General features: G+C 36.6%; 1 protein-coding gene across 1 annotated transcript in view; it reads left to right on the top strand.

The window, feature by feature from the left end:
- Positions 1-8,797, top strand: part of ZNF438 (zinc finger protein 438) — a 64,533-nt gene extending 55,736 nt beyond the window's left edge. Inside the window, exons 6-8 of the mRNA XM_067291854.1 lie at positions 703-2,566; positions 4,165-4,766; positions 8,242-8,797. Coding sequence (XP_067147955.1) covers positions 703-2,566; positions 4,165-4,766; positions 8,242-8,306 — 2,531 coding nt within the window. The 3' untranslated portion in view covers positions 8,307-8,797. The remainder of the gene's footprint in view (positions 1-702; positions 2,567-4,164; positions 4,767-8,241) is intronic.
- The last annotated feature ends 4,215 nt before the right edge of the window (positions 8,798-13,012 follow it).

The following is a 13,012-nucleotide window of genomic DNA, read 5'->3' as shown; positions in this document are numbered from 1 at the left end:
AAATAGTTGAATAACTTAAGTTTTTACAACAATAGTTCTATTGTGCAGTCAAAACGCATGGCACTCAAATACAGCAATGTGTATGATTGATTTTTTAATAACAGTTCTTCTTCTCTCAAGTCCTCTCTGATTTTATTACAAGTTTGCATACTTTGTAGCAGTAATTTTTTAAAGACTTCCTCAGGTAAGCTTTAGTCTATCTAATAAAAAGTGCAGATCGTAAATGTTATAGAAATTCTCTGCAAAATACAATGACTCTGGTAGAAAGATATGGTCAGAGCAGGTGCTTAGAAGACTTCTGCATCATAAAAAGTTTAAATCTTGTCCATTATAGTTCTTCCAACTGAATATTGACAGCATGCTGGTACAGATTTTCCTGGGCAGAAGAGGTTAAAGGTGTATATGTTCTGAAATGTTGCAAAGTGTATAACCTAGAATGGAAACACCATTTAAGGTTAGCTTAAGAGACTTTTTTTTGCATATGTATATTTAAGCATGTTGCTTCATGGTTTGTTTTTGTTCTGTCCATGAGAAGCTTGCAATTCCAAGCTTAATTTAGTGGTTGTTTAAATACCTAAATATTTGTGATAAGTTTGTGTGTAATAGTATCCTTTGTTAGCAGTTTCATTTTTGACACAGTGATTTTTCAAAAAGAAATATTATACATTGTCTTACATGTCTGTGGATTTTATTTTATTACAGATGAACACAAATCCCCTTCTGATATCATACAAAGTTTTCAGAAGAAAAGTCAGTTTAGGACCATCGCTCCAAAAATGGTACCGAAAATTTTAACATCTGGAGTGGTTTCTTGTCTTCAGTCATCTTTGCCTGAACAAAATACACCTATTTTGGCTGCAGGTTCTAAACCACTGGTAGTACCAACACAAAACTATGCTGTGATGCGGGTTGCTGGTCATGATGGAACTTTTTCTGTTTTGGCCTTGCCGTACATTACCCCTGCACTAACACAGCAAATCCAGCAGTCAAACAGGACCCCTTCTGAAAATCTCAAGCTGCCTATCCCTAGGTACCAATCTGTAAGAAATAAATTGCTGGGTGAGAAAAAAACAACTCAAATCTCTGTTCTGGCTGCACATGACAAGATTCCTACCAAAGCCCAGATCTCGTCACAGACTTCCCCCATGACTACGTTAACTGAAGACTATCCTGAAACTCGTAGTAGTTCAGATTCATCTGAGCAAGTGATGTTAATGGACCGTGGTTCAGCTGAAATTACAGTTGCCCCATTACTAAATCAAAGCAGCTGTATGGAATCGGGATCTCCTTTACTAAACAAAACAGACATTACTGAAGGTAATGTTTCTGGACTGTCTGTAGCTAAAGATTCTTTAACCAAGCCAGCAAGTACAAATAATCCCGTGAAACTAAGCCTACACTCTGTGAAGACAGCATTTGAAACCACAAAAGATTCGCTCATAATGTGCGAGAAACTAAAAGAAAAACCCATGAATTCTGCAAATTCTGCCACTGTACTGTCACCAGCAGTTTTTGGCAGTGCAATACAGCTGACTCCATCTGCACCAAAAGGAAAACTTCCTATTCTGCCTTACTCAAGAGTGAAAAATACAATGTTTTCTAAATCTAAGCAAAATGCTAATGTTATGGATGTATCTGGTCCTTCACTAAGATCTGAATGTGAAAAGATACCAGCTTTGGTGAAAACCTTTCATCTTCCTACTAAAGCATCTGATAAACGATTAGCTGTATCATTTGCACAAGTCCCCAAACAAACCATTCGAGAAAATTCCTTCTGTCCATCCAATAAAGTGGATGGTGACAGTCTTAAAAAGTTGAATGGTCTATCCTCTAAAAGAAGAGGCAGAAAAAGAAGAACCCCAGATGATCTGTTGGCTTTTCAGTCCAAGCGAAGGAAATGCATTGTTAATAAGTTTAGAGAAGGAAGAGAGAGGGCGAAAGTTGATCTTCAGCAACCTCAAGACAAAAAAACAGAAGCAGTGAAAAAATACCGTAGTATTAGACCAAAGCCCATGGTAGTTGTACAGGCTTTTGCACCGCTGACTACTGCAGCGATAGTGGAGACAAAATCTCCTGACCATTTAGAGCAAGATCTTTTTTTAAATAGCTCACTTCCCAATAAATATTTAAGTTACAAGCATAATGATACCATCTCTTCTAAATCAAGTGATTTAAGTAGAAATGTATATTCAACTGTACCTAAGCTATGGCATAGATGTCACGTCTGTAACCATAGCTTCCAGTTTAAACACCATCTTCAGGACCATATGAATACACATACCAACAAAAGGCCTTACAGTTGTCGGATTTGCCGGAAAGCATATATTCATTCTGGAAGCCTGAGTACACATATGAAACTTCATCACAATGAAGGCAGACCCAAAAAGCTTGTGTGTTGCGAGTTCTGTGCTAAAGTTTTTGGCCATGCAAAAGTATACTTTGGCCATCTAAAGGAGGTTCACAGGGTTGTTATCAGCACAGAGCCCTCTACTAGTGAGCAACAGCTGCAAGATGCTTTAAGGAACAGAGATACGAATATGAAAGAGGCAGAAGAAGCAACAGAGAGGTGAGTGTTTCCACTAATTAGGTGTTCATAAAACCAGGTTTTCAGTAGAAATAAGGAAAATCAGAAACAGGTTGTCAGTAGAAATTCATAAATGTCACCATTATGAAAGCTGTTGATTTTTTTCTCAGCTGTTTTCTCCCAAGTGGAATTCCTAATGATTTCCACATTCTGTTAAGACAGGTAGTCAATCCACTAGACCATCCGGTATATTTTAGCTGGTATATTGGTTGTAAATTATCACTAACACCTGAATAGCCGAAGTAATTTTGCATATATCCCAGTAATACCCAAACTGCCAGTAGCTCTATTTTTATTAGTTGATTTCTAATGGCTAATATTTTTTCTGTTAACCTGAACTGTATTTTTACAGTGTTTTTCTCCAGCAGGTAAGTGAACCAAATGTCATAAGTGAAAGCAATTCATATTTCAGTATTAGCTTGTAGTTTGTTTACCCTATTAAATATCATTATCCCATTTCCTCTCTGGAGTGCTGTGAGCTAATCTGTCATGTGCATTGATTACTGCTTCTTTTTGCGATCATTTAGCCAAGTAAAAAAGCTAATATATGCCACAAAGATGGATAGGACATTCTTTCATCTCTTCAGCAGGATTTTGAGGTGAATTTTCTTGACACAGTAGAAATGCTGTGATAGTAGAAAAGCTTTTTTTGGCTTCACTGTGCATCTGTTTTCATTGAAATATGCTTTATTAAGCTCAGTACAACTCAGTATCTCAGTTTTATACAGTTCGCTTGCATAGTTCCGTTTGCTAGGACACCAGTCAGAAATATTTAAGATTTTGAACCTAAAAAAAGCTGATACTTTTATTTCAGCCTTATCCATTTTGTCTGTCTAATCTGTATTAGTAAATATTAATATGTGATCCTTTTTCTAGATATTATGAGAAGGTGTTCTGTGGAGTTCTTTCGATTGCCTTAACTTAAACCAGCAATATGCTAGCTTTATGTATATGTTTCCTTTATACTGCAGAGTTGTCCTGAACCAATGAACACAGGCTGTGCAGTTGCAAATTGTACATACAATTTTTTTTTTTTTTTACTGTGTTAGTAACTTTTAGAAAAAAAGAAACTTTGAGGTTTCATTGTTGCTGTCTTGGAGTGGGAGGTAGGACCTATTTTAATTTAAACAGCCTTTAGATCAGTCAATGCAAACAGATCAATCAATTTCTCTTAATAGCTTCTGGTAAGATTCACTTTTGCTTTTCTAGCACAGAGGCAGAGATATTTGAATTGACCTCACTAACTCAGGAACTTAAAATGTTATTAAACTTTTATTTAAATGTTAGTGTTGTTAAAAGATGATTTTTACAAAGACTAATTTTGGAGGGAATTTTTTAACTTAATAGTGCTGAATAACATTTGGTTTCATTTGTTTCCTAACCAGACTTAATATTATTTAATTTCTCTTTTTTTCTGCTCCTAATAAATTAGGTATTGTATGAACAATGCCTGTTTTTAATTAAAAGTAAGTTTAAATGCCATCTCTTCTGAAAACTTAGGTGGATGGAAATTGTCATCTCTGTTCTGTGCATGGCTAATACTGAAGTAGTTTGCATTTCCTTTTTTTTTTTTTTGACAGAGGAAATAAATGCAATTTTGAAGATCTTTTCCATAATCCAGGAGAAGTCAAATTACAGATCAAATGTGGTCGATGCCAGTTTATTGCACAGTCTTTTGCTGAAATGAAGTTTCATTTATTGTGCTCTCATGGAGAAGAGATCCAGGGAAGAGTAAAGGAAGGGATTTTGCAAGGAAATAGAGGAACTAAGGGGGAATTGGTCAAACACGCAACTCACTTCTGGAAACAGCGCAATGAGAGAAGACGTTTAGCAAAATCCAGTGCTCATGAGGAGGAGTTTTATACTTTTCCAAAACTGAAAAGGCAAATATACTTTCACCATCAAAATAATGTTGATGTGTTATCTAAGAATGAAATGACTCCTTCAGGAAACAGCGAAGCAGCCAAGGAGATGCAAAATGTAGGTTGTGGTGGACAGAGAAAAAAAATTGAAATTTGGTCTAAGGCTGGGTATAACTGCATTTTGTGCAAACAGTTATTTGGAAGAAAAGAAGATCTTTGTAATCATTGGCAGAGTCATCATAACTGTGAAGACCCTTCCATTTTATGGACAATTTTTAATTTGTTCTCAAAACAAGGAATTATTGACCTTTCTAATAATGGTGAATATTAAAACTCAATTTTGCAATGCTATGAAAAACATGAACTAAATTCCCAAATTATTGTGTGCTTTTGCTGTGTTGCGAAACTGACTCAAGAAAATTCACTTGAGAGGTTTGTTTGATTGTTTTGTTTGGTTGATTGGGTTTTTTTTTTTAAGTTATAATTTGCAGTCTTTGCTCACTTTTATTTTGTTAAATAGAAAACGCATTCACCCATTATCTTTCAGGATGGGTGCATGTAAGCCTGTTATGAAACACTGTGCTTAATGTTCATGCGTTAGGAAGTTAGCAGCAAATATGCAATGTGAATGGTTAAAATTAAGGAAAGAGATACTCAAGATACATTATACTATACACACAGAAATGAATCAGTTTACATGAAGTAATCCTGATCTTAAGTGGAATGACAAACCAGACTGAAAGTGTAATTTGAGTCCCAACTCTGCTTCCAGATTTTGTGGTAAATATGTATTTGCATACAGTTCTCTAGGTCATTTGAATGTGCGTACAAGCCTATATTCAGAGATTTGTAATTTAAGAGCTTTTAAATCTTTTCTTGATTTCAGTGTCTTCAGCCTTGTTTGTTGCTTGCAGTTTTGTTGCTGGCAAGCCTTTCAGGTGTTATGTTCTGCTCTGGTAACAGCAGAGATCTTTAGATTTTTTTTTAAACTGAAAAAAATCACATGTATTTTTTCTTTTTTGCCTGTAGCCTACTTTGGGATCAAGACAAGAGTTAGTTGTCACTGTGAAGATGGAACTCAAAGCTTGACTGTTTTATGAAAAAAATGTTTGTTTTAAAAATAGTAATCTGAGTTTGTTACTTCTAGGAAGTTTGACATTCTGCAACAGATTCCATGATTCACAGTAAACTTTAAGAATATTCCTTGCACCTCCTGTGACAGCAGCACTACTGCTGCCAACACCTTTAGCACTCTGCCGTTAGCATTCTTGCTATATATCTCATGTACCTGTGCAGTTGGCCCAGTCTGTGGCTTTAAAGGGAAATTGTCCCTCCAACTCTAAATATTTTGTATAGGGTATAAATTTTTTTCCTTGTGTTGCCAAATTTACTATACTACAGGAACTGCATGCAGCACCTTAACTTTCCAATAGATATCATCTTAAACACAGCAGCGAGTAATACCAGTTATTTTACTAGGATGCAAACCCATAATAGCCTGTAATGCAGGAATAGTGCATGCTGTATCCTCCAGCGCAGAACAGACCCGGTAAATTACCATTTCAGCACGTCTCCAAGGAGGAAAGTCAGACCTGACTGCAAGGACAAAAGTTGTATGCATACCTTGGGGGGTTTTTAGTTTAAAACTGAAGCACAATTTTACACTGAGACACTGCAAAACAATAGAAAAGGACTACTGATGAATACTAAAGAATTCCTATGAAGTTGTACAGAATTCTTCAAAGTCTGAGTTTTCATTTTTTAAATGAAAATAATTCTTCTTATTGCAAAATGGAAGCTTACACTGCTATATCACAGTTTTTTGTGTTGATAGTCTAGTTAGCCATTTATACATGCTTTTCAGATTGTTGCAACAAGATAAAGTTCTGGTACTCAGTTTTGATGAAAAGTTCATTGAAGCTATTGAAACTAGTGTAAAATTTGTGTTTAAATTGCTCTTACTTAAAGCCTAACATACATCTAAATTATTTTGGGAGCAATAATGAATACAGTATAGGAAGTCACTATATTGTTTGAGAGAAGTGAGAGCACGTTCGATGACAAACTGAAAAATACACCAATGCCGTTTCTACACCACAGCTTTGTTCATTTCTTTTTATGGTCAAACTGTAACTGAGGGATTGCAAAGATGAAAGTGTCATTCTCAAAATGTCCAGCGTGGCCATGCGCTACTTTGCAAAAATTGTGATGAAAACATGAAAAGAAGAGATCTAAAAATGTTGGGTATTCAGAATGGGATTCCAGAAACTGTTACAATATTTTGTGTGTGTGTGTTTTTTTAAATAGTAAAGGCAACTTTGAGCTAGCAGTTTTGAATGACATCTCTTGTCTTATGGTGCTTTGCCTGGTGTAGAACCATGAGACTGGAGCCAAGTAAAATAAAAGACAAAAGGAAATTTCTCATTGAACTGTGCGGGTGTTTGATAAGGTGGAAGATCCCTGTGGATTTTCACAGCTTCCTTCTTAGTATCTGTTGCTATAAAAAAACAATTGTGGTTGTTTCATTGCTTTAGAGTATTATTTTCACGTGCTGAACTACTTCAAACATACTGTTTATTCTTGTTCTTTTCTATGGCACATCCATCTTTAATACCTGTAATATATTCCCTTTTTCTTATCAGATAAATGGAGTAGAATGTATGGAACATTTGGAAAGGAATAGCTAATTTTACAGTCAGTGTTTCATATCAAACTAAGACTCTATTTAACTTAGTAAAGTGTATTTACATTTAGAAGCCTTCCCCCCCCCCCCCCAGCTTAGTTCTTTGACTTTCAAAATCAAACAACTTGGTGTTTTCCCTGAAAAAGAAATGTGAGAACAGTCCCTCCTTCACATAGTTAAAATATATCAAAGGAAAGTTCATTCCTGGCCTAAAGCTCTCATTTTAAGGTTAGGCAAAAACTTAATGAACATGATCAAACCTTTTTTATTTTTATTTAGAACAGACTTTAAATCACTTTTCCTGCAGAATCATCAGTCCCTCAGTGTAGTTCCTCATGTTCAGGAATAGCACCAGTGATGACAGAATAGTCCTTCAAAAATCTTACCAAACAGTATTTGCTAAGAATATGGGTGGATCAGAGCCAGCGATGTAGATGAGTTGTTTGGTGTTGCTTATCAGACAAGAATAGTTGCTCACTTTCATTTCATGTAAGAAAAGAGGTTTGCAATGAGGGGAGTGAGGGTTGGGATGAGGGGGTGTTGCTTATTTAACTGGAAATTTTCATGTGCAGTGATTTTTTTTCCACCATACTTTTGAGCTTTTCATCCTTTCTCTAGTGCAGGCCAAACAGGTAAAGGGCCTTCAGCGATTTAAAGCCTGAAAGCATGTTTTAAAGCGTGGTTCTAAGCTACTTCTCAGTGTTCTTGTAAATGTTTAAAATTAGAAGCCTTTTTTATCAAGCCTGAAAACATTCTTACATTTCAGTCTATTATGATTACAGTAGATTATTCAAGGCTGGAATTTTTTAAAATAGCCTGGCATTAAATACAAATGTATCCTTTGTTTAATGTGTGTTTGCTTTGAATTTGTGTTCATTTTGATAACATTTTGAGGTATGAAGTAAGCCTTATTTACAGCAACATTAAATAGTGCATGTTTGCTGTTCAGCAAATGGTTGTCATGAATACAGTTTGCTGTTTACTTTAAGGCTGGACAAGTTACCATCTGGTTTTGCACATAAATTATATTTTTAAATTGTTGAAATGAATGTTATTGTTTTTGTAGCTGTAGTTTTGTTCCCTTCTGATTTTTCATTAAATCTCTGTTTTAGCTTCACTGTTCAACTTTAAAGCTGTTCCTCATGTGGAAAGTTGTTTCTTCATCATCACACCATAAATAATCAAAGCTGGATTAGTTCCTTCGCTTCTCTGGCTTGCAGAATATTACCCTTCTCCAGCTGCAGAGCTACAGTTTCCTATCGTTAACTTGACATAGTTGCTGGCAGTAAATGCTTTACTTCGTTTATTTATTAGAATTTAGATCTCTGCTGTTTAGCTCCATCAGAGTTTCTGTCATACCTCATTAGATACTTATTTTATTTACTATTCGCTGAGCTCTTTAGAATAAGTGTTATAAGCAGGATGAACAGGTATTTAGATGAGCAGATTTCTACCCTAACTTTGTGCAAATGACGCTAATGTTTGAGAATCACCAGCTTATCTCGGCTCAGCCATGTAGTATGCTATATTTCTACAACACACCCACCTACATATGCATCTAGTTTGGAAGGAAATATATACTTTGAATTCAATTGATGTCAGTTACTGTTATCAAACCTGTACAATGTAGGTTTGTGCTTAATGTGCATAAAGATTAAAATGCCGTTAATTGTAGCAGGTTTACGTGTCAAATTCCTTATAGCTCTGAAATGTGAAAATGTCTGTGCTGAATATGACACAGAAAAAAATTTAGTCTCATGAAGAAAACTCTGATGGCTTAACAAGAGTGGCAAAGGGTCTTCTCATTTTAATGAGTGGTTTTATAGCTGATTCATCTCATTTTAGCATTTCCTCCACTTTTTTTTTTTTTTTTTTTTTTTAAGTGTCATCACTTGGCTTGGTCAGTACTAATGAAGAAGACCTGAGCCTGCAAGCAAGTTCCGTGAACAAATTAGTTTACTTCCTTTCTCCACACAGGTACTTACATGGAATCAAAATTGTCTTGGTGACATTACATACCCACATGAGGTGGGGCAACATGCAGGATTTGGGCTTCAATATATGACTTTGCGACTGACATTCCAAAGTAGAAATTGCAAATCTGGGGGTAAAAATGAGTCATTTTTCAGACTTGAGTGAATTTTGAACACTTTACTGACAAACCTTTAAGAAATGCTAAAAGCTGCCAATAATATACCTTTCTACTTGTGTTATGTTTGATAGTTTTATTGAAGTAGTAGTAGTAGTATTCTAAAATATGATGGTTCTGATGCTTTCAAGTGTAAAGGAAACTTTCTCTGTTTCGTTTTTTCACACTTTATTGGCTTTTACATGCAAGCACTAGGAGAGATGAGGCAGAGTATGATTGCTGCTGCTGACCAATCAAGAAACATTATCCTGAAGTTATTTTACAGAAATTTCCAGTTTAGTCTAGAACAACTGATCCAATCAGTCAAAAATTTCCATTTGTACTAAAGATTTACAGTTAGGTTACTGTCTGGGGCAAAACTCTACTTGAAGGGAATATGTCCTTCATGCATGGTGTTCTGTGCACAATTACACTGTTCGGATGCAATTTATAGATGGTAGAGCTTCAGCTGATAGCTACAGGCAGTTCTGTCTTAAAATTCCCTTAATTTCTCTTTGACTTGAATTTTGTTGAATATTTCTACTGTTGTGCCACTCCGGATCATGGTCCAAGGATAAAGTGCTCAGACACTTTCTAAGAGACTTGCAGCATGCAGTAATTCAGTGGATGAAAGGAGAAGAAATATGCAAAGCAAGACGGAATGATGGAGGTTGGGAAAACCTATTGAATGCAAGGTCAGATTTCCAGTATGACTAGCCTTTGGTGGCCTCTATGCCTGGAAGTTTCTTAGAGCCTTATTCTTTCTCCCTTCCACCACTTCTAGGTACATGATTCCAGAGTCTGCTCTCGCTTGAGGCATGTGACTGCAGCATGCTAGGTTTCCTTTTCATAGCCAGTGGAGGGGCTTAGCTCTTCCAGGTGTCATAGTTCACTTTCTGCCTGTGCTATTCTTTTAATGTCTCAGTTACATGCTTATAGTTAGGTCAGCCACATCCTGGCTGCTGAGACCAGCTGCTCCTATACCTGAAATGTGATCTTTCAGTTTCCTGGAGAAAGCATCTTTTAGTTTTATACCATGAAAGTGAAATCAAATGCTACATCTGTACTTAGCAAAAGAGGAAAATGGCTTACTCGGTTTCCTGCGGATACAAACACAGTAAAGGAAAGAAGTGAACTGTAGAAAGAAAAAAAGAAAGCAGCAGAAGAAAAAGAAGCAGTTAAAGGAAATCTGGAGTCTTTATGTGCAACTGAAAAAGGCGAGAATGTCCCATCACTAAGCTCCCTAGAAATGTCTCACACAGATCTAATACTGTACGGCAGCACGCCAAGACCGTGGCTGACTTTAGTGTTGTCTCCCTGCCTTTTCTGCATCCTCTGTGAACTGTCCAAACAGAAATGTCTGACTCACCAAAGCCAGCATTGTGTCTGGCAACTTTTGATAATGAAAGTCTAGGAATGAGTAGTTGGGAATGCTGTTTCGTAGCATCCCTGAAACACTGGTTGCAGGGCACCGCGGGAGGTCAGGCAGCCCAGCCTGCTGCTCGAAGCAGGGCTCCGCAGCAGCGCCGGCTCGGCGCAGCCACGGCTCGCTCATGGAGAGCATGGCTTTCTGCAACACATTCTGTGGTCGTTGCGCTGCTTCAGCTCCAGGGCTGCAGCTGCTAGCATGAACATGGTTTCAGTATGGTAGCCAATACTTTAAGTATTGTCATAAGCAACGTCATGACATTTGTGAAGAAAGCACAAAACTTGGGACAAAAAAAACCCCAAACCAAATAAAGTAATGATTTCAACTCGTGATGCTTCAGTAGTGCGAGCTTTTTTTGGCACAGAAGCACACCCTCTTCATTGCTGCAGACCGTGGCCAAGACCCTTTGTACCCTCACATGAAGAAGCTTATACTCCTTTGACTGCTCTGAGCTTTTTCTGGGACTTCAGGCTCTGTGCCTTTCATACAAAATGAAAATACTGCTTTTTCTGCAGTTGATTTAGGATAACAATAAAGCATTTTATTTCTGTATGCTAAGTAATTTGTGCTGCTTCAGGTTTAGTTTGACTCTCAAACATATACCCAATCAAGGAGATCAATATACCTTCCTATTGCTTGAAGCAATAAATGACGTGGTGAGGGATGAAAGTAATAAATATCCCTGTGACCATACTTTTGAAGCAATACAGTTGCTTTCTAATGGAAGTTTAATTTCTTCATGATTTTAGTTAAAAGCTTTTGTTAATTTTTATGAAGTAAATATCCTATGCTTTGCTATTCAAATAAATCCTTTTACAGTTCTGAGTCCTTGGAGTTTGAATCCTATCCAGCCATTTTCTACTATCTGCCAATTTTTTCCTAAGTGCAAACCTGACACTGTTGCCAATAAATCCACCTTCACGCTATTTAAAGTTATCTGCCATATTTTCTGTCAGGCTAATCAAAGTTTGTGAGAAGACATTTTTTAAAGGGAACAGGCTCTAGAATTCAGGCCATTTCAATTAAGCAAGTTAATTAAAATTAATTGCATCCTGGCAGTGAGCTATAAAATAGAGAAGTGGTACAGATTGTTTGAAAGCTCACTTATTTTTATTCTGTTTTGTGAATAGTCAGAGAGGAAATTTTCCAGGGAAGGAAAGTTTTTTCATGTTGTCTTATGTGGTTCTCTCCTAACCCACTTTTTAGACTCTTCTGGATACAGCAAACCAGAGCCCATCCTTTGGAAGTTGATTGCATTCTGTTAAATTCAAAGCACCATTTTATTTTTATCTGGTGAGACAGCTAGTCTGATAAATGGATGGTGTACCTGCACCCCAGCAGACAACTACAATGTCTACGTAGGTTAATAGTCTAATGTCTTTCAAGAGCAGAATTTCCAGTGTCTTTAACCACACATGCATGTTCACAAACACATGCAAAAGTATAAAAGGATTAAGTATATGGAACATTTTTTAACTGCTTAGCAGTAGTTAAAATAATGAATATGCCATACTGTACACAATGTATTCCAGGGTTTTTTCTTCCATTAAAATGAGGTAACACTGATTGCTGTAGTAGCAGTGCATTTGTGGCTGATCTGAATTCTGAAGTACACAGCGGCCATCTGGGTTCTTCCAGGAAACTGGATTAATTGTTGAATTGTTTGAATTTGTTATAGAAAGTGTGTTACTCTTGCTGGCTAACACCTCATGGAGGGTTTAAACAATATTTCTGAGAGTGATTTATTGGTACAGCAAAAAAGTCTGGTAGTAAAGTTTTCCACTGGGATTTGCTTACATTAGGAGGCAATGCAGATGGCAGTCTATTTCAACACTGAATGGATTTTTCTCTTTTCTTTCTGATAAATGAAGTGCTTATGTAAGGTGAGGGAATGAAAAAAATTAGAAGCCCGAAGCCCTTAGAGGATCTATCTGAAAGCTATATGCAGGCAGAAGACTGCAGGGTAAATTTGGTACAGTTTCTGTATCAATTCACCTCAACCATGGACTGTGCTTCCAGGCTGGTTGTAGAATATGAAGAATTGGCCCCTTCTGAACAAGAAATACTAATTGCATCTAATTACATTTAGAAGCATTTAGCATGACCTGCAGCATGAGAGGATATTTTAACCCCAAACTCATTTCACCTATCACCTGAGAATAAATTGTTTCTATATCTTCATTGTAGGAAGACTTCCTTTATTCTTTGAACTTTTATGTTTTCATTTTGTGTGTAATAGGTTGGATCTGGTTGTTGATTCTCAAATTGTTTATTTTGAGCCTTTATTCTAAGTGGGACTATTCATTTCGATTATTACTAATATATA

Source organism: Apteryx mantelli, chromosome 2, assembly GCF_036417845.1.
Source record: "Apteryx mantelli isolate bAptMan1 chromosome 2, bAptMan1.hap1, whole genome shotgun sequence".
NCBI lineage: Eukaryota > Metazoa > Chordata > Aves > Apterygiformes > Apterygidae > Apteryx > Apteryx mantelli.
The sequence above is the reverse complement of the archived record's forward strand: the minus strand, read 5'-3'. Positions and strand labels throughout refer to the sequence as shown.